Source organism: Lathamus discolor, chromosome 10 (genome assembly GCF_037157495.1).
Source record: "Lathamus discolor isolate bLatDis1 chromosome 10, bLatDis1.hap1, whole genome shotgun sequence".
NCBI classification, from domain to species: domain Eukaryota; kingdom Metazoa; phylum Chordata; class Aves; order Psittaciformes; family Psittacidae; genus Lathamus; species Lathamus discolor.
This window is the reverse complement of record NC_088893.1, coordinates 13,203,429-13,229,261: the sequence shown is the minus strand read 5'-3', so window position 1 is coordinate 13,229,261 and position 25,833 is coordinate 13,203,429. Positions and strand designations below refer to the sequence as shown.

General features: G+C 40.0%; 1 protein-coding gene across 2 annotated transcripts in view; it reads right to left on the bottom strand.

Annotated features, from left to right (window-relative positions):
* Positions 1-24,477, bottom strand: part of CLINT1 (clathrin interactor 1) — a 51,346-nt gene extending 26,869 nt beyond the window's left edge. For both annotated transcript variants that reach the window (XM_065690251.1, XM_065690252.1), the window contains exon 1: positions 24,241-24,477. In XM_065690251.1, coding sequence (XP_065546323.1) covers positions 24,241-24,281 — 41 coding nt within the window. In that variant the 5' untranslated portion in view covers positions 24,282-24,477. The remainder of the gene's footprint in view (positions 1-24,240) is intronic.
* Between the last annotated feature and the right edge of the window lie 1,356 nt (positions 24,478-25,833).

The following is a 25,833-nucleotide window of genomic DNA, read 5'->3' as shown; positions in this document are numbered from 1 at the left end:
CATTCCATGCCCTACCCATGATTCCTGTGACCTCTGCAACAAGAAAATAATTTACGTCCAGATGTGAAGGGAAAAAGTGACTACTTTGATTGCCAAGACTTCCTGGGATTGATATAAATTTAATATCCGAGGACACTTTCAGACACCAGGGGGGGCTCTCTGATTAGTTTATACTGGGCAGCTTCCAGGGAATCGTGCTGGATCACAAGGACACAGTCCGCTCAGCAAAGAAACTGACATACAACAGTCAAGGCTATCAGAAAGGATCTTTGAGACAGTGTTTCAAACACCCTGCTATCTACGAGATCACATCTGGGTCTACCCCAAATCATTAAGTGAAACCCTGCACTAATGGCATCTTGTGACAAGCGCATCCACAGAAGCTTTTGACATGGCCAGACATTAAACACAAGTGTATTTTGAAAGTTTCATCCAAAACAAAGACATGGCACAGAAATGGGTTGACATTAACATTACGAACTGTTGCATTCTTTGCTGTTTGTGTCTTACATTTGTTTTAAGTCTGCTTAATCAGACTAATGTCAACAGATGAGTTTTACTCTTTATTGTACAGTATTTCAGTCTTGTTTCTCTAAAACAAACCCAAAACTGTTCAGAAGAGCCAAGAGAGGGCACTGTCACATCTCTCAAACAGCAGCACGGTGACACTGAATAAAATGTTCGCTTTGAATTTCCTGCTAGAGAACACTCAACTTTAAATGTTTGCATCTACAATTCATAGCAATGCTGAACAGGTAGTTCCAGTCTGAGACTAAATTACTCCACATGAATAAATGGACATTGCTAGTGAAATAGCAGGTAATAGCTCTGATCATCTCTGACTGCATCAGGTAATAAGACACACTTCCTCTTAAAAATTGTGAGACTCAACAGATGTACCACGGATGAAATACCACAAAAATACTCTGTCCACAATTTTGCCTGTGTTTTTCAAAGAATTCAACCAATTGTAAATAGCTTCAAATGTTGTTCTGAAGTTACTTGTTGAGATTTGTAAATACGAGATAAAGCTGTCATCTGGATCCAGGGGCCGTATCTTAGTGTGCTAAAAAAACCTAAACCCAAACCAAAACCCGAAACAACCCCAGAAAATAAGCAAGAGGGGGAGGGGAGAGGAGAGGAGAGGGATGGGCAGGGTGAGAGGAAGTATTGCACATACCTTAGTTGTATAATTTGAGGTAAAAATACACGTTTACTTGGAGTTAGGGACAGCAAACAAGAAGTTCTGTTCCTACAGATACAGAACTGAGGGGATCAGAGAAACTGCAAAAAGTTTAACCAAGAATCTGCCACTTCAACCTTTACAGCTGCAACAGTCTGAAAACCACTTTAGTTTTGAGGCATAAGTGAATAAAAATCCTACAGGTCTGAGATTATCCTCTGAGCACTATTCTTTAAAACAGGGAAATTAAAGATAGCTTGTGGGTAGCCTGCAAAAACATAAAGCCTTACAGACTGAAGGAACACTTCACAGATGACATACAGAAAAGGCACAATTTAAGAGGGATTCTGTCTTCCACCTCTCTTACAAGCAGATATTGAAAGCAACCCACAACATGGACACAAGTACAACAAACACTGGTGAGTGATGAATATATATGCAGAAAACTTCTATTCCTTTCATTATTTATTTCCACATGCTCCAGTATAAGGCTCTGACATATATTTTGGCTACTCTGCTCAGGCTTCTGACCTTACATAGTAATACATGACTTGAGCTACTAATATTCAGAAGGACATTAGTAAGGATGAGGTACATTCTGCTCTCGGTAACATATCAACACTTCTTCAGTGGTGTTTTCCATAAAATAGCCACAAAATTTATTCAAAAAAAAAGAAAGCTTTTCTCTTTAAGACTAAGAAAAAAAAATTATCTAAAAAAAAAAAAAAAAAAAAAAAAAAAAATCACTTTTCTGCCAGGAAAGCAAGCCCATTGTAATTCCACCCAGCATTTTATTAAAAAATTAAATAATCACAACATCATGAATTGAAATGTTTGTTTCGGAGCGAAGATTTCTCATTGTTCAAGACCACAGGGATCTCTACAGATTCATCTGCTGTAACCAAAGTCAGCTCAATTATCTGTTAGGAAATTATCATCACTTACAAAATATTACACAACTATAACTATGCAGCTTCTAGTAATAGCTTCCAATTGGTAAAATTACAAGTAGCTTTGTTGTGTCTGAACTAATTATCCCACATCAATACTGCTTGTTCCACACTGGAAAAAACCCACCACTAAATCTCTCTATATTGTATCCCTTGAACCAGGAACACTCTGGAAACATGGATGTGGGAACATGAGGCTCTCTGATCACAGTCAGCAACAGAAATGGAAGTAGACTGGTTTTTCAGCTGATGTCTCCTCTACAGATTTGCCCCCAAACTCTAACGTTAACCCTCAAACATTTAATGATAATGATTTACATACACCACCAGCAATCCTGCTAAAGAAAAAGGTGCAACTATTTTTGCCTTTATTCACTTGATTCAACACTTTGATTAGAATGCTGGATGCAGCACATAGCACTAGTAAAAGCAAAAGAGTTCAGCGTCCATGGTATTCTCAAAAGGATGCCACACAGTTGGGTATTTCCACTTCATGCTCCCCTGCATCTCCTCTATCTTCCAGACTTTTTCCCCATGGTCAGTGGTGTTCTGTACCCTCATCACCTTGACAATACAGTCAAAGTGCATGAGATCATAACTCATAAAGGAAGCTTACAGTTCACTGGTAGATTCTGGGAACAATGTTCTTTTGGAGGAAGTATTCCTAAGATAAGCATTCATTAGGAAAGGAGTAAAGAGCTGTATCTCAGAGTTTCAGCTCTTCAAATGACATGTAAATTTAGCATTTCACATTTATGCTCAAATAGCAGCAGTCTTAAACATAGAGAAACCTTTAAATACCACATGCATAGGAAACCTGACATAGTGAAAATAAGAACCATGAGAAAAGCAAGTACTAATACATTAAAGATAATGAAAGAATAAGAAATATCCATCCATCCAGAATAGAACTTACTTTAAAATATATTAAGGAATTGGAAAGCCTAACAGATCTTAGTCAATGTTTCTGCCAAACTTGAAAGCCTTGAATATGCCCTGGGGCAAGAGTTAGACCACTCCATTAAAAGCACCATTAGGATTAGAGTTGCTATTGATGTGGGTGGTGTCACTGAGGACACAAGTACAATTCTAGACATTAGATCCACAGAAGATTTGTGAAATGCCATGTCTAATCTTGTGAAAACTAAAATAACCAGAAGTCACAGAGAGGGTGCATTACAACAGTTTCTTTATAGTGATGATAAAGGTATTGGGTTGGACAGGGTAAGCCTAATTAGAAACACTTCTCCAACCTCTGGGAAGCTGCCCACTGTGCTGAGGGACTGAGCAGCAGGAACAAGAAACCTGGTTACACAGTTAAAATTTTTTTTTCAATGTATATTTCAGACCAATTACAATATCGTGTATACATGGGACTCCTATGTGCATAATATTATGCCTTTAACTATTACTCCAAGGACATCACTGGATTATGCACCTTCTGTTTTCCTTTTTTTAATTTTACAACTGGGAACACTAAAATACTAAAAGCTGAGATAAGAAACTTTCTACATTTTACCACCATTAACAGTTTCCAACAAGACACCATTCTGCTAATACCTGTTTAAAGACTAAGTACAGACAAAAAAAACAAACTCAAGTGTTACACACATGTATGCCTCTCGCATGCACAGTTTGAACACTGATGCCATCCCAACAAACAGCAACACTAAAGAAATTATAATTTTAAAAGAAAAAGTAAATCGTCTATTAGAGGGGGAGGGGCCTGGATGAACAGAGGACAACAGAAGCTCTGTTTCTGTACAGCACTATGCAGTGTGGTACTGAAGTCTTGCAAGAAACAAGTACTTTAACCTTTTGTTATCTGAGGTGATAGAACAGACACAACATAAAATTATCTTTTACATAACAGTGTTTAGCATTATACTTTCAATATGCAGCCTCAGACTAATACTTTAGCCTCATTCTCTCTGTAATTTGTTAGCAGCTTCTTTATTTTTAGAAAGTCTTCACCACGTTTCCTATGACTTTCACAGTGAATCAAAGCAAAGCACACTGCATTTGGTCCGTGACAGAACAAATGTTACCGACTCAGAATAAAATCTTGTTGTCACCTCACTTGGTGACATAGTAAAGGAGATTGTTACAGCAACAGTCTCCAAAGTCTACATGGACAAAGCCCAATAAGAATACACTTGCACAGCTCTATGCTGTGGTTATTAGATTTTAAAATTAATAGATTGCATTGTCCAAACAGAACATAATATAAATGGCATCTAAAAAATAAATAGATAAGAAACCATTAAATTACAGCATAAGGAAAGTTTGCTTTAACTCTAACTGAAGAAGGAAGAATGTGAATCAGGTTAATTTATTCATCTTGCATATCTCCATTTAAACATCACTACAATTTTTACTGAAAGGCACACAGCACTGCTGTTATCTTTCTCATATGGATGGTATATTATCAGCATGGTGGCAACTTCAATGTAAGTTACTGCTGCCTTTGTTCAGAGGTTTACATCTGGACGCTGAGCTAATGCTTTGCTCCTACAGTTAAAAGTGCTGGCTTTGTCTTCCAGCAGCTTATTTTCTCCTGCCAGTCAGGCTGTCTGCTCCCTTTCAGCCGAGAAGCTAGCAGTCTCCCACTATAACACCAGACAGGGACCCACTAGCTATCGTTCATCTGGTCCATGGTGTATGTTTCAGGAATAATACAACACACAGGAATAAAACACAACAGCAGTGATTTTTTTTTTTTTCATATTTCCCCCAAATCAGTATAGGGGCTGTCAATTTAAGGCAAAAAATGAAAACAAGCCAAAGTACAATGTAGCTTTGCTTTTAGATGTTTGAGATTGCATCCATATTTGCTTTTTTAAAAGAAATGGACAAATACACAACAAAATAAGATGAGCAAAATGAACATTCAACACCTGGAGAAGAGATAAGGCAGACTCCAGGAACTTTTTCACAATATGGTTACCTAAAAGACCCCAACCCACAGACACACATGCATCTAAGATGAAGCCTTTGGAGGGGAAGGACCCATCTTATCCCCACCACTCAACTTCTATAAGTCATGCATCTAAACTATTTTTAGTCTCTAGATTAAAAGGTTCCTGTAAAGCAGGACTGAAAATAGACAGAAAGCTTTCTGAGAATGCTAAAAAGTTATTTTAATATTAAATGACCCATTTTTAAACTGTGTACAGAACTTAGCTTCAACTACCGAGAGTACATGGTAAATAAAAAAGCTACACAACTTGCCTGAGCACAGGCTATGCCTCCCCCACTTCCAGGTGTGGGAATCTTGGCATATATTAAATTGTTAATTAGTTTCCAGAAACATTTTTGCCAATTAAAAAAAATCATTTAATACTTATCCATCTGGGCATGAAACACTTTAAACAGAACATCTGAATTGGTGAGCTAAAAAAAGAAAAACTGTCCCGATCCGCACAGCACCACCTCCTAAACCACACAGGGCCAGCACACCACCTAAAAAGGGGCATCATATTAACACCACTTATTTAGCCTTGCTTCCTTCAGGCTCTGAGGGATTAAAGCTGATCACTGGTCCAAACTTATGTTTTAATAAACTGAAAGGATTTAAGACAAAGTCAAACCAAAAGATGCATATCAGTACCAGATTTCACTGCCTTGTGACTGTCTGTCACTACCTTAGAAAGCTCACCATTCAGACCATCTCACAGAGAGGACAGAAAAGACAATTTATCCACTTGTCATCCCAAACAATATAAAGGACACGCGGGAATGTACGTACCTAATGTTACTAGCAGATATTCAGAGAAAAAGATAATAACTGCCTTCAAACTAAAGATGGTCTCACCAGGATGAGTGTGCTGAGGCACTGGCACAGATTGCCCAGAGAAGGTGTGGCTGCCCCATCCCTGGCAGTGTTCAAGGCCAGGCTGGACAGGGCTTGGAACAAGCTGGTCTAGCGGAAGGTAGAGTTGTAACTGGATGAGCTTTAAGTTCCCTTCCAACCCAAACCATTCTGTGATACTATGGTACTGCTCTTGCCCTCAGTGAACTCATATATTCAGTCTCAGCCAGCATCTCTCTCCTTGCTTAGTGAAGACAAACTAACTAAAAAACATGTAACAAACTTAATGCATTTTCATTTTGCTCCTGTCAGTAATGTCACTTTTGTTACAAAACACGAAGCTTAGATTTAGAGCCTTGCAAATGAAACATATGGATACCAAATATGAAGCCAGCAGTTCACATTCAGGGAAGAAACAGATGGGTACCCATCTGCCAAAATGCCTAGTGAAATACCTCAGGTTACAGAGGTAACAGCACAACATTAGCTGATACTTGACCGTTTGAAGTTACTTATTTTTAAGCCACTCCTCAAAAGCATTACAAATATGACACCAGTCAATTTAGTACATGAATACTGGCTATTATTACAGACCTTCTATGCAAGTTGCAATTATGTTCTTTCTGACCAACGATACCATCTTCATTACGGTACAGTAGGATCTAAAATACAATTTCAGCTTTTCAAGTAACAGCTTCATAATTTATGTGGCAGATGTGCAAGGCAAACTGCACAGAAAGAGATAAGCCAAGAAAAACATCCTGATGGCCACAAATGAATTAGAACTTGTGGGAGGAAGGAACTATAAAGCTATTTCCTGTGCCTTACAACTTCTAATCACAAAAGACTACCAAGTAAACAAGATAACCCAAAGTCCACCACACACACACACTTTCAAAAAGAACAGTGACTTTAAGAATTAAATTGAAACCTGTTAGAGAATTCGGGAGATCTGTCACTTACAGAAACCACTCACTGCACATTACTGAAGTCTTCCCTTTCAAAGTTTACCCCCCTCTCTCAGAAGTTACCCACTTGCAGCTTGCTATATTCTTCATGTTCTTGTAATTGCTATGCTACAGCTGAAGTAGTTTTTACAGGTGTTGGGAACATGAGACAACTAATTACACGGCAGTTTTAAAGCATATTTGTGCAAGGAACCAACACTTCTCCCCCTGAGTAGAGTTAAGGCTGATTTCATCTCTTCTATTGCAGATTCCCTGCAGTATGAAACTGTTAATACTTTCATATAAAACAATCCCTTGTGATTTAAACCAACAGATACATGGCTGTTTAAATATATTAATTTGTCAACAATTGTAGAGCAGCAAGATGTGCTGGTAAATAATTTCTCAAACTCACTGAGGACTTTGCCATATTACTACTATTGATTGTGGTTTTGTATCATCACTATATGAAGCATATCTTCATCTACAGCCCAGACCCATTTCTTTGTTTCCCCATTCTTTATGGATGTTTTGGTTCCAAACACCCACTTTAGCATTCTTCAGCTAGCATCCTCTAATCTTCAACAATTATACTATCTTTACTTCAAATACACGTTTCCACAGTTCCACTTTAAAGCCTTAGTAAGTGTTGTCATTTTGCTTACTATACTTCATTCAAAAAAACTTCTTTTAAAGGTGACTTGCCAGAACAAACGATGTACTCCCCCCAACACTTCCTTTTAATTCACACTGTAAGAACACCATGATAGTATTTTTCCACTGTTTTGCAGTATTAGTTTTTTATGTCACATTTTTAGTTCAAGTTTTAGTTAATATTAAGAGTCCAATTAAACCTAAACCACTCTTGTGACAAATCTGGTTAATCTTAAACATAAAAACCGATTTCACAAACAAGTAGGGGAAAATCTGCCTTTCAGGCAACATTTGGCACTTTGGTGGGACAGTTACATGCTACAACAGCAACTCTGGTTTTGATTCAGACAAAAAGGCAACACTGCTACTGCCCTTTGCAAGTTCTCACTTTCCTTACACTCATGTGAGCCTACATCTGGCATATCACACTGAAGCCACTGCTTCGTAGCTCCTATGCCTGTGGATTTAATTGCTTTCAAAGTTCAATAAGTTGTGTTTAAACAATGGCAGCCATACAGTCAAAAAAGTTGAGGAACTACAAAACTTGGATTGCCTTTTGTAACTGGAACTGAAGAGATTTCCATGTGCATGCTGCAACCACATGATTATTTTTGCTCAGCCCTCAACCTTTGCTTCTCTGCTCCTTACACTTTAGATTTTTTCTTCTGTAACAATCAGAATGCAGCAGTTTTAAAACTATTTTCTAGACTTAACTATGTGTCTGTACAGAATGCAGTCAGATCGTGCTTCCTCCTTCAAGACTCAGCAACAACCACTATGTACTTTCCGTCAAGGGCTGCATCTTAATTTTCCATACTTGTGATCTAATCAGGTAACATGACTGATACTGAAAACAAATGTTTAATCAAGTAGAAAAGAATTAGAGAAATCTAATTAAAACCACACTTTCTGTAGAGTGCTTTTTATATGAATAAAATACCAGCATGAATAAGTGAATCCCAATAAACACTGCTAGACAACTGTAATGTAAAACTAAAACTTAAAAACATCCATTTTGGGATAGAGAGACTGAAACACTCTTCATCATAGCCTACACCCTCCAATCAACTGTTTCTTTGTACTTTGTTGCACTCATTTAACTTCAAGAGTAAATTTCCCTGAAAATAAAAAGCTCATTTCAGGTGTTCGTAATGGGTTGCATAAGCTGCCTTCTGAATTAGCTACTAGCAGTACTTGCCTCTTTCTATACACACCCTACTAAGATACCACACTCAAGCCCACAGCTGAAGTATTTTAAGTGTGCACTGAAACCTTCAACATATAAAGAGACTCCACAAGTACTCCCAGTCAGGCAGCTTTCAGGACTGGGGCACAATATTTGAATGTTGAGAGAGAAGTATTTACAGGAACAGCGAGGTCTTACCCTTCTTTCAAGAAATAAAAGGATAAGTTTTCAGAGAAGCAAGTTGTAGCTTTGAATCTGTGTGACTTCAACCCACTGGTGTACCTCACACTTCCTGTATCTGACCATAAAAAAAAATAAATTGAGAATGACCTTGGATGAAGGAGGAAGATGGGGGGGGGGGGGGGGGGGGATAAACCAAAAATCAACCTCACAGTAAAATGAATCTTCTAACTCCAGAAGGTCAAACAATCAATGATCTCTGTACTTAAAACAACCTGGTTTCAAAACAAAACTTTAGTTTTCAGAGTGTCAGGAGGCATGTCATTAGTTCTTTAATGCTATCCCCAAAAGATACCACTCCTTTGACAAGCCCCCTCACTCTAAAGCTTCTGACATTCTGCACTCTTTGCAACTGTTCACTCACCAAAACACATCATACTAGGGTTTTCTGACAGCATGAAGAGCATGTAACGGTTGTAAGCTTACAATAATGCACCAAGTGGTCAAGGAAACCTCCTGATGCTATACATGCTCAAAGTATATCAGCTGGATAGTTACAGATAGTAGATTTTACTCCAAAAAGCAGCAGCGCTGCCTGATACTTACTACAGCTATGAATTGTGCAGACCTATTCTGTGTTACTAATACTGAAATCTAAGTAATCCAAACTTTCCTTACTCAGAGAATTGTCTCAAATATTTATCAACTGACAAAAGTATTTAGCGTGGTCAGAAGAATGCTCAGACAATAATATGGAGTTTAATACTGCCAAAAACCACACACCCCTAACATTAATGGACTGTGTTTAATGATCCTTGTAGTTTCAGGTATCCCTTCACTGCAAGCTGAGTACCATGAAAACACTGCCCAAATTCGAAATTTATTACAAGTTAAGCATTACTCTAAACACTAGCTGTTCCACCAGGCAAGGCTGATTAAAGTTTAAACAACACAAGCGCTGAAGCTTTTAACACACAAATTGATCATTCTCTGCTAGTATATAATCAGTTTGGCACCGTGACATGCCATGAACCCCTACATATTGCAATATCAATCCTCTGCCATCATTTTGAGAGGAATGAACCTGAGTACAGATAGCTCCCCTAAGTCAACAGTAAGCACTGGTTACAAGCTCTTCCCTCAGCAGAGACACAGGCAAGGTACAGATAAGGTTACCAGATCTGAAAGTGCTGCCTCTGTTCTCTCCAGCCTGTCTAAGGGCTCCAGTTCCTGCCAGCTCTTCTCCTTGCCCCTTAAGGCTCAATGCAACCAGAGGCAGACAGCAGCACCCAAGCTGCACATAAACCGTACAAGTCAAATGCACACACACACACACCTTTTACAACACAAATCACACTCTATCCCTGGCATCCAGGCCTGCTTTGAAGGGCTTGCAGTTCCCTTTTACCTTCAACTAGAGCTATAAGTCTACAGCTTCACATTTCGTCTGTGATACAGCAAAGGATTAACCTTGTATGACCTAAGAAAGCCTGAGATGTGTGTCTATCTCATCGTCAACAGAATCTAGAAATATGGTCCATATAAAGCAACTAAACGCGAAAACCTTCAACTGCTATTTTAATACAGCCTTGTGCCTTGGAAAATATCTTAAGACCAAGGCAGAAGCTGCACTGCACTTTTCAGAGTGGGAGAAATGAAAACGAAGGAACAGTTTACACAAACTTATCAAATTGCAGGCTCATAACCAGTTATTTTCCTTTATTTATTCAAGTGTCTTTCAGTGGAATTGCTCTGCAGGAGGTATTCAGTAGGAGAGAAAGATACTCGAGACTACTATCCTCACCTTTGTTTTTCTGAAGTGAACTGCATTATCATTTACTGATCTTATTCTAAGCACACTGGAATTAATTCTATAGCTGCTGTTGCTTACAAACAAACCCCACACAACCTCAACAGCACATTTCAGGCATCCTATTTACTAAATATAATTAAAATTAAATCAAAAAATGAATAATGCTGTCACTACAGAGAAGTTGATAGGCTTCTCTTCTCAAAATTGGTTCCTTACAGTCTGCTTGTCTACATCAAGCAGTGTTCTACTGTTCTATGCAGTGCTATAATAGCTGCTACACTCAACAGCTGTAATGCATCTGCAGTGTTTCCTTTCATATCCAATACTGAAATCCAATCCAGAAAAGATCATTACATCTGTCAGACAATTTAAGGAAGACACTTAAGACTACATGGAGTATGTCCGGATGCAAGACCCTCATTTCTTGAGTCCACTACACACACCCTTAAGAGGAACACAATCAAAGCCCTTTCAACTTGTGTTTTAGTGTCTCAGCATATCTCATTTTTCCTGGGAAGGAAGCTTCCTTCAAAAACTAAGCCTTTCCTTTCACCTCACTTTGCTAACAGGAACAAGAAATTCAACTTCTTTTAAATTAAAGTGCAATTAAGACTTGACAGCCTCTCAGCAAGTACTTTGCACTTCAGCATAAGTAGGGATGTGCAAGGGGAAACCTGTTTGCTCAGTATCATAATCTCTCATGCTGTCAAAAGGTGCCTGTTTTGTTGTATAAAAAACAAGTAGTACAGGCAAGCAGCCAGTGATAATTTAGCAGGATAAGCTATGAGCATCCAACGTTTTACCGCTAGGGGCAAAGAATTCAGCGGGATTTCCAGCTATGCCTTCACCTTTTGCCAGTGCTCCTTCAGTGTCTAGTGGACCTAGAGGTATTCCCTCGCTTCTTGCTTCCAATTTGTTTTGAACTAGGTTGTAAGCCTTTCACAAGCTGTTTTTTAAACTGCCTCATGTCTTGTTGTTTTTACATAAGAATAACCAGTAACTCTAAACTTAGCATTTTCTTCAAACAGACCTTTCAGCTTATTGAAACACATGGACTTGCTTTGAATTATTTCCTTAACCCTCCTCTTCACCAACAAAGTCTCTTTTTCATCACTGTCTTCGAGAAACAGTAAGAGTTTTGTTAGGAGCCACCAATATAGCACTGGCATTATCTCCACATCACCTGCAAGGATTCCGTTCTTCAGCATGCCCTTGGAAGTCTGGAGGTTTTAAATAAATTCCTAATTTTTATGTTCAAGAGCAACCTTTATGAAAAATGCACCTAAAAATGTTTTTTATTTATGCTCTTGGTGCTCACAACACAATTTTTAATCCAAGTGCTTTATTCACGATTACAGAATGGCTCTGAAAGTGATGTCCTGAACTAGAATCACTGTACAGCTCAGGACCAAGTCAAGGCTTGCCAACTTCTGTCTTCTACGCTAGCTCTTTGGTGAGCCAACCACCGATAACCTAAATGTGTACTGTCAACAGTGGAAGATGCTGACACAATGTATATCTAACCTACAAAGGATACATGAAGTCACCCACTGCTATCACATTTCCTGCCCACAGTGCCTCTGACATCCACATAGGGTGGGAGGACATGAAGCAATACAATCCTCTTCCTGCTCTTGCTCTGCCCTCACACTTTTAGCCCTGAATTTTCAGTTTGTAAGGACGGACTGGATGACACAGTTCGCTTGTTAATTTGGTCTGAAAAAGTTTTCTTCAACATGTTCCTCACCCATTCAGCTGCGCCTGTGTTATTTTGTGCCTGCCCTATTACATAGTCCTACTAACCACACTGTTCTAAAATGGGACACAGAACACATCCAAAATTTGCTGAAATATTCCAGGTTCCACCTTAGTCTTTGGTCTTCTAAAATTTGCCTTATCCCAGGACAGATGTCTCTTGTAACATACACATATCTCCTACAACAGACCTATAAGAACTATTTTTCCCTTCACCAACTGCAGGCCTTCCTCCCATTACAATTAGTTGTCATCTCCTGGTCAAGTTAACTTAGTGTAATCATAATAAAAGTTATGCTGACAGTCAGTTCTGACAATCGACCATTTCCCACTATTTCTTCTACAGCATCTTATTACAGGGGGTAAGTACACCATATATAATCAAAACCACATCAAAATAGTTCAACTGATACAAGACTCATAGACGAGGCTCATGGCATATGAAACAATAATGAAATACTATAGAAGGGCTGCACCTTGTGTCACTCATGGAGTTTCTGCTGGCAGGAATAATGTTTTTTCCCCTGTAATTGAGTGTTAGGAAATACAGGGCTGTGGTAGCTACCCAGTCCACCTTTCTTTGATACATTCTAGCTGATACTTGTTTCAGTAAAGGGCTCTTATGATTATAGATAGCTGAGTCAGGGCTAGGGAAGGGCTGAGGCTGGGAGGGAGCCCCTGTGATCGCCCAGCCCAGGCACTGTGCTCACACAGGCTCAGCAACAGCAGGTCGCTCAGGCCCATGTCTAGACAGGTTCTGAACATCACCAAAGATGGAGCCCCTGCAGTGTTTCTGGGCAACCAGCTCTGCTGTTTGCCCCCCCCCCCCCCCCCCCAAGTAAAATTACCTCCCTCCCCCCCCCCCAAAAAAAAAGGTTAAAAAAAAAACCAACCTCATCTTTTCCTACTTCAGACTGTTCATCCTTTAATCAATCTGAATTACTATGTTTCTTTTCTGCTACAAGTGTATCTAAGAATAAAAAGCACTCACCATAATCCTAAATAGACTAAATTAGCTTAATACCCATTTTCTTTTGTTATTCAATTTTCTATGAAGACAGGTCACAACCTAGAAATCCTTCTAATACTGTATTAAGCAGTTGGATGAAGTGTCTTTAGCTAATGGCAGTGTGTCCTTTTGCAGCTATTCACAGCAGAGTATCCAAAAATGAGCACAAGCAGTAAGAACACACCATTCAGAATAAATGAATTATTATATTATCAACATAACATTAACATTCATTATCTCATTAGAAGTTTCAGATTGGGATCTGACATGAAATAAAAAGGGTAGCTTGGCAAACTGAAACCCCACAAGTTCACAAACACGCATTCTTACTCAATGCAAGTGTTCTTTTGTGGAATGAGTGTGGCAAATTACATACAAATTCACTTTCAAAACGCCAAGCCATGTTCATTTGTGGAGGATAATGACGTTTCCTCTCCTTTCATAGGTATCATTTGTTAAACTGGTTCATCCAGGAGATCAAGTAACTCTTCTGTCCTAGAAAGGTAACAAGAGCTGTTTCGTTTGCCTCAGAGCCCCAGTTTCTAGGTCCTGCCACAAAGATGATTAATTTCAAATTACACTCTGTGTTTACAACAAGCCAAATTCACTATGGTTCAATACACCAACTATTTATTTATTTACACAGTAATGGGAAGATGACTGGATTCTGATGATCTAATGGCTGCAGCTGCAGAAGTTACAGTTACCAGGTAATCAACAAAACCCTGGCAGTGGCAGTTTAAAGGCCGAGTGAGACTACACTGCCAATTAGGAAGGACTCCTATTAGCACTAAGTTCCCAAGCTGTCTCAAGAAATGCAATCACCTGCTTGGTAGCAGGGAGATAAACCACTGTGACAGAAGTTAACTCATTTAGACAATAAACAACTTTGAACAGAGGGGTTTTTTCCCCCCACCTCTCTTTGCATGATCATATGGAAGAATAGTTAAAACTAAAGTTATGTCTTCAGAGGAAGCACTGAACAGTGTGTAATGTACATTATGATGTTTCTAAACAGCTCAATAGGATGGGGAGATCAACCAATAAAAAAAACATTTATGATTCAGAATGAAGCAGAGGAAAGAAAAAGAAAAAAAAAATGTATTCCCTAACTCCCAACAGGTCTCATTATTATTACAACAGATTGAAAAAAATGCAGGTCAGTCTCATTAAACAAACTGAATATACACTAATATTACTAACTGGTTCATTTGGGATACAATTAGTATCTATTAAGCATGCAGTCAATATTTATCTGGTTAGGATATGACTATTTGGATGAGAGGAGGGAGGAGTACAACAGCTTTGAAGTAGTTTCCTTAAAACACATAAATACACACTAACAATATTGGCGGTGTCACATTAGTTTTGTTTTTAGTGGCAAACTCAAGCACATCCAAACAGATTTAATCTATTTAAAAACACATTCTACACAGAATACCACTCTTGCCATACTGTAATAACTGAAATACATACTAGCAGTATTTCTAATATAATTAGCTGCATTTTTAAACTGAATTGAAAGCATCTCATGCAAAGATGTGTCAGATCCCAAGATCACTCCCAGCCTCAATCATTCAGAATAGAACCATACAAGACACAAAACTATATTCAAATCTATATCCTTTCTCCCAGATCTGGGATCTGAGAGTGGAATCAGAAGTACAGATGCTATTCACCAATACAACAGTGATAAAAAGATAGAAAGGTTAGCTCTAGGGTTTGAAGCAGTGATATACAAAGTAGAAGAAATTTAAACTTAAATTTGTGATCTTTTAGAGCAGTTTTGCAGCTAACAAACCACTTTGTTTGAAATAAAGTTATGTAAAAATGTACTATCATCAAAAACGGTCCCAGCTTATCTTTCTGTCCTTTCCCCTATCAACACAAGTGCTTGTGGTGCCATAAGCAGCTGGTAATGTAGCTGGTAATGCAGCATGATGCCAAATCAGTTATGAATCCTGAAAGCTTGGGATTTTTTTTTTTTTTTAAGCTCTATCAGCAAGATAGCACAAGCAAATACTGAACTACGTAACAGCAGCATAAGGAAAGTAAAGACCATGAATGGCCAGGTATAGAAGTGAGACATTCTCTTTTAGTGGAAGAATAATCATAGCTCCTCAACCTGTTTGTGGAACCACACGCTAAGGGAGTACTTCAAGCACTAAACCCGCACCTTTTCCTCTTTTGCCCCCAGCCACTTATTCCTACCCAAATACCTTCCTTCATGCCAGTACAAATATTTGTGTGACCATGGAGTTAACTATACCAGGGAATTGATCCAGTGGAAGATTAAATTGGCAAAAACAACTAGTTAGTCAGAGAGAGACTCTCTCATCAAGCAGAAAGTATGCTACTGCCAGCAAAAGGGAGAGAGAAGTGTGCAGTCTGTGGCAGACAGAAGGCTGTGAAACCTCTTTTACCATCAGCCTACGCTTACACCGACTGTGAAACTACAACCTTCATGGCTTAGGTTATGTTTTCGTAATTGTGATAGTGCTTGCTGGTGGTGTTTGCGACTTCAGGGCAACTACAAGGGGAGCCTCAGCCATGTGTTCCACTTACACCTGCTTTAATGAATGGTCCCTCTCCTTTCCCCTTCCCTCCCATTTCAATAGCACTTCCTCAGATGCACAACACAAACACTTGCTCACTTTTATGGCAAACAAGTCTAGGGAACTAATCTAACTTGACTCTCTTTTGGGAGGGAGACAAAGGAAGAGGGAAAGCTTCCAGTTGGATCTGTTCCCCTGTCTGGTTCACTGCTCAGCAACCCAAACCACCATACTTACCCAGCACACGATGCAAGAATGAATAAGTAATGAATACTTTTTCTAACACTGTTACTGAAAAAACACTCCTGGAACCAAAGCCTACACAGTGTTCTGGAAAGAAGTGAACTCCCAACTCATAACAATTTCGCGTGACCTTATCTTAACAGCCAGTTGCACATGAAAAAAAATAAAGTGCATCCCAGTTAGAATCAGCTCTTATTTTTTGGAGAGGGAGAACACACTTTGTCATGAAAGAGTTATGCTCTCCTGTACAACTGCTCTTTCTAAACAGCCTACTGAGCATCCTTAAAAGAAAGTTTTAGCTATGCTACGGCTGTTTATTCCAAACCCAACAGGTAAATAAACTCATACTCCAAGCTGAAAGATGTCAGCAGCTGGCAACCTTTGTAACTGGGTCCATATTTGCCCTGCATCAATAAGGTCCAGCACACTATAAGGAGCTGGAAAAAGACCCACTGCAAAACCAAATACTTTACTCACTTGGTATATTTGCTACTAATTCAGTTTTTCATTTTCTTGCCCTGTATTAGCTTTGCCTTATGAATTAACAAAATTGAAATAAGTATTTAAAATCTGTAAAAACAGTCAACTTTAAACAGAAATTTGTGCCACTGTAGATCTTTACAGATGTTTGCATCTGTAAAACAAAGATCTTTACAGAACTTTATAGATGTTCAGTAAAAAAGCATTAAAGGGATTAGCACAGAGCTGAGTTAAACACCCTGATCCTTTTGCCCATAGCTGCAATGATGTAGGTAAGGCTCCTATTTTTGATCAGCTTCACTTATTTCCCAAGCAGAAGCCTGGTCTTATTTCTGGCAAGGCAATGCAAAACTATGTTTTAAAAACACCTCAAGGACATGTGTATATCACACAAATACACATCATCTAGCCTTTCTGAAAATACGTAAGGCCATCACCTTACCTAGCCTTGTGTAACAAACTATTGTTAGCTTCCATATGCTGTAAAATGGCAACACCACATTTGGAAGGCCACTAACAAAATCAGCATGTGAAGAAGCGTGTTAATGAAATTTGCATATTTGGCCACAACTACCTTATGCCAACTCTTAGTATATACTTCAGCTTATAGTATTAGCCTGCTTTTAATTGCTCCACCAGTAGAATATTCAAATAGGAGAATAACATGTCTATGTGCATGAGATAACAGCACATAATACTTTCAAAGATGTTTACCACTGATACTAAATTACATGGCCCAAAGAGCACAACCATTTTTATTCCTTATTAAAAACACCATGGTTCTGGAAGTTTTTAAAGAAAGAAGGAAAACCCCAAGAAATAAGTGCTGTGACAAGTGCTTGGCAGACACAACAACAAACTGCTGAAGAGCCAAATGACATGCTCAAATACAGCCTTCCTTTGCATTCCCAAGACTATTTCTTTTCTCTCTTAGTATCTGGGAACCAGGCAGAAGACAAGTCCTTATAGGGCTGGTGATAATAGTCATCACCTTGCTTGTAATAATGATACAAAATGCTGTTCTTAAAGCAGTTATCAGCAGGACATCTCTTAAGCAGCAATAGGAGGATAACTCATGCAGTGAGGGTTAACTGTCCCTTACATAAAACGATGGAAGTGTTCACTGCTCTGAAGATCTTGCTTATGCACACGAAAATAAATCTTAAATATAAAGAAAACTAAATGATCCTGGAACTGGAGCAAGGGAGTTTATGAGAAGGTCAGATTGCAAAGGACTAGTGTTTGACAGTTATTTACCCTTTCACTGGATCTATCATATGATGGATCATTTATCATAATACCTGCTATTACTAAGCCTGCAAACAGCACTTGATTGAAGAAGAGCTCAATCATTGGGGTGGACAAATCCATGAATCATAAGAAAATCACCCGTAAACAAGAACAATTACAAATTAAAAGAAGAAAGTAGTTAGGCAAGAAGATTTCAAACCCCCAGCTGAGCACACATAGGAACCTGCCTATATTTGGCCAAACGTGAGCATAATACAGGCAATAAGCAACTGAAAGCTAGCTCTAAGCCATGTAATTGTAGGGTAAATTACTGGTATGCATTTACCACATTAATATGTATAATGCATAGCATGAGTTAGCAGACAACATGAGACTGGAAGTCAGCAAATCCAGAGTTTTATCTATGATCACTGACTGTGACTTGGGTTACTTGATACAATTATCTTTGTAACTTTCCTCATCTGTGAAGTGGGGCTAGTCCAGAAAACTCTTATTTCTCAACTGAAGTGCAAAGTCTAATTTACATGCCATGCTTCCTTCAGGCTACAACAGCTAGGAATTGCAATGACAATCAAAGCATTAATTCACTCTATTTTACCAACAATTTATCCCTCTCTTTACAGATGGTACAATTAGAAGTACTAAAGAAAACATGCTGTTTATTAACTAAAAGAATTTCTCCCCTACCTAGTTGTATCACAGCCAAGTACAGCATTTTCTTTCACTTTCCTTCTTTTTCCACTTTAATCCTTCCTTTTCCACTAAAAATCCTTCCGTGTTGCATAGATGTAGCATCAGAAGAAATCACAGAGGACTCTAGTGCTTAACTCTACAAGTAAATTTTCAAGTGTTATAAATACTTCCAGCATTTAGTGTCCATACCAGCACTGCCATCAGTTCTAAACAAGCCAATTTGCTCTGCATTTAAAAACAGCTTAAAATATTACATACTGCAGCGATTCATCAAGCTTGAAAACTGTATGAAAACATAGCTCTGTAACACTTCAACTCCTACTCTACAACATGAGGGAGTGCAAATACATTATTGCTGGGACACTAGAAATGTGTAGCTAAGAGCAGTACTAGCAAAACAGGACTCAGCTAGGGGAAGGGGAATGGGGAAAAAAAAAAGGATGGTGGTTGTCATGTTCCTAAAAGTGGCAAAAAAATCACAGGCTCACTTCTTTACATTCAAGAAGCTCAAAACCTCAGTGACAGCTATCTCGCCCACATTAACTAATTCAAATGAACATGTGGATAACACTGTCCTCAGTACGTACAGATCCTTCTGGTACCTAAAGGGGCCTACAAGAAATCTGGAGAGGGACTTCTTGTAACAGCAAGTAATGATAGGACAAGGAGGAATTGCTTTAAACTGAAAGAGGGTAGGTTTAGATTAGGTAAAGGAAGAAGTTCTTTACCATGAGGCTGAAATTGGTTGCACGGAAAACCTGTGTCCGCCCCATCCCTGGCAGTGTTCAAGGCCAGTTTGGACGAGGCTTTGAGCAGCCTGGTTTGGTGGAAGGTATCCCTACCTGTGGCAGGGGGTTGGAACTGGATGATCTTTAAGATCCTTTCCAACCCAAACTATTCCATGATTCTGTGATCTGTTACCTTCACCAAATTTTTTAGACTGTTTCTCACCCTTTGATGTGTGAAAGGCGCTTAAAGTGAGCTCGCTCACATTCTGGTCATGCATGTAGAAGACCACAAAAGTTAAGAATGGTAAAGAAATTTCAAAGAAAGTGGCTGCAAAGTCTCATTACATTGTGACACAGGCAGCAGTGAATCTCAATGGGTCCATCCTGCTTCCTGCATGTATTACATGTCTGTGACAGAAACTAGTTACAATGACATATTAAGAGAGAGAATATGGCTATGAGGAGTCCAACTAGCCTTGCTAACTATATATGAACAAATACTGTCTTCTGCTTAAAGCAGAACTACCTTGTGCTAAGCTAACAATATACAGCAACAGTTCAGGAAAATACAAATCACCAGATTCTGTTTCAAGAAAAGACAGTTCAACAAAACTAGAGAGAGATATGATGGCCTGGCTTTTGAACTTGGCCACAAGACCAAACCAATACCTTCTTGCTTTTGCCAAGCTAAAAACTGTTTTAACAGAGTTTCTTATCCCTTGTTTCCTTTTGAAAAAGCCATGGGGTTTTCTTTGTAGAACTTCCCTAGAAATTACATGGAGAACAAAAAGCAGAACATATACTGTCTAGTAAGATTTAAAAAAGGAAGTTACCAAGTTGCATAATACTCCAGATTTCCAAAGGCAGGACTCCAGAACTCTATCTCAGGGACTACAGTACCTTTTGTCCGTTCTAGTATCACACAGTAGGGAGATACTTGATTGGGGCTTTTGATGGTTTGGTATCAAAGTTCAGGTGCACCTATACCAATACAAATACAGCATTTCATGTGGCAGTATAAACTGCTTCTACACAGTACTGGACAGCCTGCAAGTCCTTAGCCTCATGCAGCCACAAGCAGTTCAAACACAACGCTTACCCTCAAGTTTCATCACAACTACAGGGATGTTTCAGAGAAGGCATGGGGTAACCTGAACTCCACTATGGGAGCTGCAGAATGTCCAGGGCCAGAGTAACCAGGTCACCCACAGATAAAGCTGCAAAAGCCATGGTGCAGCAGAGCAGGGGGACAGCTGATGAACACCACTCTTCCCACCTGCCAGACGTTCCAGAAGCTCACACTCTCAGCAGCTATGTGAAGTATGCACTGCATGCCTCTACACTTGGTCATGTTAACATGTTGGTATGCAGCTCCTTAGGTCAGAAAAATTGGCCACCTTTTGCTTATAATGCTTAGCTATATATTTCTACTGCAGACCTAATCTAAGCCTATGGAAAACAGACTTTAACAAAAAGTCTACTACATTACTTCAGGAGTGACTCAGAAGTGCCACCTGACTCACTAACTGCAGCAAGCACCACTCTGGACTTGAGCCACCAGAAACCTCTGTCAATTAAACCGAGTTTACTGTTATAGAGCAAACAAGTTGAGCACAGAGGGCTGCATTTATTGTCCAATTCTTTTGTTTGCTTTCCAATTCAGTTTTGACTACTGGGGAAAAAGAACTCATACAAGCGAACACCTGAAAAAAAAAAAAAAAAAGGCAAAAAGCCAAATTCTGAATTTATTAACATACTGTGAAACAGAATTTATTCCAGAAGAAGTAAGAAAATGTAGATATACACCTTCTTAACTACAAGCTAACCAGAAACACAACATAATTCCACACACTTAAAGAACTCATACACACTGCAATACCTGGGGAAAAAAAATAGATGGTAGAAGTAGTCTAACATTTATTTATGAACTGCCAGAATAAAGCTTAGGACAAGCAAATTTTACCAGGCACAGAGAGGCTTTGTTGGTTATTTGGTTTAAGCCTTAAACTTACAACACCCAGTTAGAAACAAGGCATTACTGTTCAGTTGTAACTATTCCAGGCACTTAAAATAAGGGGGCAGGGGGAAGTTGTATTAGAAACTAAGAACAGGGAGGTTAACAAAAGGGAGAGCAAGACACAAAGTATCTTGTCACATCTTAAAACAGTCTAAATCTAGTAATGCTATCACACAGTCTTCCCGACTTTCACATATAATAGAACCACCTATCAGTATAAAAAGAATATAACTTTCTTACTCGTAAAACATGCAGATACATACTTCTGAGTTACTACAAAATTCTGCGATACAAAGAGGTGATTCTATGATTCTAGTGTGAAAAGAATTATGAAGCCGAACTGAGCTAATGAACTTGATTGTTCAATTTCTATCATGCTGCAGAAAACAAATACCAAATACTTCAGCAGTACTAAACACAAACTGTGTATTTTGCAGTTAACTTACTAAGTTCTAAAACTCTGAAGACTTCTAATAGGTTACTATTTTTACTTGGGTTCTCTGCTGTTAAAGTAACCCACAAACATAGAAAAATAAATTAATAGTAGTTTTACTGTGTATCATTGCTTACTGGATTTTCACACCGAAAAACCTGATAATTCTTGAACAGAACTTCTCCACCTTGACACATCTCTGACCTAACCAAGCTCTCAGCCACCTGAGGCCCAAATAAGGGTAAAACCCCAGCTGAGTAAGTTCAGATTCTAAGATAATAAGTATTAGCTGAATATGGAACTAAGATGCAGAGCTAACAACCACTACAAAGCTAGCAAAGTCCAAGCTAGCAAAATTTCAAGCTATTTGCACATTTCCAAAATCCCCATATAATCATGTTTCTTTATTAAGGAAAGAGAGTTTCTTGTTAAAGTTCAGTATGTTCCTGCCACAGCATCAGCAGTTATTTATGAGGCAGATAATATCACTTAGCCTCTTCTGGGGAGGATTTTGTCAGTCATGGCCTTAAGACAGAAGACATTATGACAAATCTGCACCACACACAATGGGACTATTGATTTTGATGTCTCTAAATACTATTTACTCTGCAGGCTCCACTTTCCTCCTATCCCCCCCTTTTTTTTTTAATACACAATCTGCTTTATTTGGATAATGCTACTCTCAGAAACTAAAGTTTATTCAAAAAACATTTTCTATTATTTGAAATGTCCACTTGCACCTGTTTTGGAACAAAAATGTGGGTTTTTTTCCAAACCAGATTTTGATGTACTGTTTGGCTTAGTAGCATGTGAAATATCCTTAAAAGTATTTTAAAAATTTTAAAAAACAGTGACATTTTAAATTTTAAAAAACAGTGACAGTGTTATAATGTTATAGTGATCATTAATCCCACACAAATGAAAGTACACAAGCAAAGCTTAGAAAATCTGGTATCTCTGAAAATGCCCTTTTAGGTGCTGGAACTCAAGACAGGTTTATTTGTGTTATCCTACTATGCACTTCATTTGTCACATTATTAAAACTGCTTTAGCAAGGGCTGACTTTGCATGCAAGAAGCAGTAAAAAATAAGCAACCTTCTCAGGAGAAGTCTAATTCACAGTGGTTTTTAAATGTAATCTGATTCTTAGCCTAGAAAAGTCTTGGTCTGGTATACAGCACCATAAGCAAAATGATCTATTATCATAAATAAGCTGCCATTACTCTTCAGTTTGCTGTTTTTAAGCCTACATATAAAGCAGGTCAGTTTAAGAACTGCTTGGGGAAACAAAATTAAAGAACACTTAAAATGGAACCTCAAGTTTTGAAAGACTTGCCCTTTGACTTCTAAGGCTATTACTACACGTCATCTCATCTCATATACACCAGTCAACAGACTTTCAGCCAGATATTCCTCTAAGTAGGCCACAATTCGTGGAAAAGTGCTCCAAGTTTGCCCCTAAAGATTTGTTATTTAAGGAGACAAAACAATCTTTGTCAAGTTCTCCACCATATCAAGTTTTTTCTCATGCCAAAAAATAAAGGAGTGGCCAAGAAATGCAACAGTAACATCACATTCTCAAGCTGCAACACAGTGATCATAATAACCAAAACTGCAACCAAGTCTGCGGTGGGAGGAGGTTTCAGTCAAGCAAATAAACTTGCAAATATCTGAGCTATTTAAACACTTAAGGGGTGGGATAGGGCATTTCAGTCTTCTACCATGAAGGCCCAGGGGTGTCAATGGCAATAGGGGTAGGGACCTGTCATTAAGGAGAAGGAAAATTGCTTAAGAGAGCATGTGGCGACTTTGGAAGCACTCTGAAAATGTACTGCTGTACAGGTGGCTCTCCTCCCTTCCTTCTTTGAGAGGCTTGTGTTCCTAAGGGGCCTAGGGGCCATGGCCAGTAGAGGCTGGTTGTAAGGGCTCATGTACCAAAAAAGACAGACGCTACCCGGGACTCTGGAAAAGCGAGGGGTACCCAGAGAAGAACCACAGCTCGCAAAGAGCTGGAAGGGCCCAGATGAGCCCAGGAGAGGCGGGAAAGCTGCCAGCCATAATGGCAAGGCCACAGACTGCCTGTAAAGCAGCCCCTGCCTGTCGGAGCGGCCAAAGCCGCGCAGCGAAGACGAGCCGGGGGCCACACCAGGCAGACCCCCAGGGAGCAGGGCCGGGGCGCGTGGGTCAGCTCTGCACGGAGCGGGTGTGAAGCGGCCACCTCAGCAGGGGGAGGGGCAGCGGCCATGTTGTGAACGGGGCGGGGGGAGCACGGGCCCGGCTGAGGGGCCACGACCGAGCCGCCCCCGGCCCCCCGCGCCTCCCTCCCGCCCGCCCGCGCCCCGCCGTACTCACGCCTTGTCCACCAACTCCCGCACTTTCCACATATTCAGCATGGCGCCAACCCTCTGGAGACCTCCCCGGCCTCGCCGCCCTCCGCCGCCGCCGGCCCCAGCAGGTCCCGCTCCTCACACTCCGGACAGCCTCCGCGCCGCCCAGCCAGGCCCGCTCCGGGCAGCCGCCGCCTCCGCCAACCGAGGGACGCGGCGCTGATCCCGGAAATGGAGGATGCCGTGGCCGCGGGGCCTGCTGGGAGATGTAGTCTTCCCGCCGAGGAGGCCAAGTCCACCCGCAAAGCGTGCTGGAGGCGGGCGCGGAGGCTGCTGGGAATATTAGTCTCCGAGGGAGAGCACCGCCGCTGCGCGCAATGCCTGCTGGGAGTTGTAGTGCGGTCTTCTTCCCTGAAGGGTGGGAGAGCAGCGGGATGGGTTTCGCTTGGCCCTGCCTGGCCTGGCCGTGACGTGAGGGCTCCATAGACATCATCACAAAGCGGTGGAACCAGGGCTTTGAGCCCTCAGTTTGGGGTGCTGGTGCAGCCCAGCTCCAATCCACCCTCACACTGCTGCAGCATCTAGCTCATGGTGAGCTTCTTGACCCACAGGCAAGCCAGGCACAGGAGGGAGGAAAGGCTATGCAAATACCTGATTAAAGTACAAAACAAAGCTCATGTCTGACTGGAATATGGTTTTATACCCTGCTTTTATCAGGTGCACTCATTTAAGAGCAGCATTCTGTCTGTATGCCTGTTTACACACACCTGCCTGATCAAGGTGTATGGACAACAGTGAATTTTGAGTGGAATTTCTGGATCCTTCCTGCAAGCCAAGACCTGGATTTCGTCAAGAAATGCTACCCATGGAAGCGGATGAAAGGGTGCAGCCTGTGTGCTAAGGTAGCACAGTCCATTCTGGCAGCACATGCAAGAACCTTGCCTCCACCTCTCGAGAAAGACCAGGTCTATTGACAAAAAGCCAAGGAACAATCACATCCATTAAAGCTGCCTCTGGAGAACATTAACTGTTTTAACATACTTGTCAACAAGCATTGCAAGACCATCTTTAAATATTGCCTGTGCAGGGTACTGAATCACAGCTCCTTGGGTATAATAAAACCCGTGAAGTCAGTGAAGTGATTGTCTAATCAGGATTGACAGTTTCATTACGTACATTTTGTTCTCTATCAACTTGCTTTTGATGTGAGTCATGATTTCTTCTCAAGAGAAGTGGCATTTTGGCTATTTCTTTGCATGTGACAGGATGTGAATAGAATACCTGGTTAGTCCATAATATATTCTCAGTGTATATTTCTTGTGTGCTTGTGTCATAAATAAACATACACAGGCTAAAGACAATCTCCTTCTGCAATCTTTTACTCAAAGTCAACATATATTTGTAAAACTTTTTGCCTTTTAATTGTTTAGTCAGAGCAAGCAAGACAAGGCTTGAGAATGACAGGTTGCAACTGCACTTGCTGGCTGAGTAACAGTCATCTCTTAAAAGCTGGTGGTTCTCTGAATTATTCAGGAAAGCTAAACAGCTGATCACCTGCCCATTTTCTGACACCCCATTATATCATTTTACATAGGTACTTCCATTGTTTCAGTCTCCT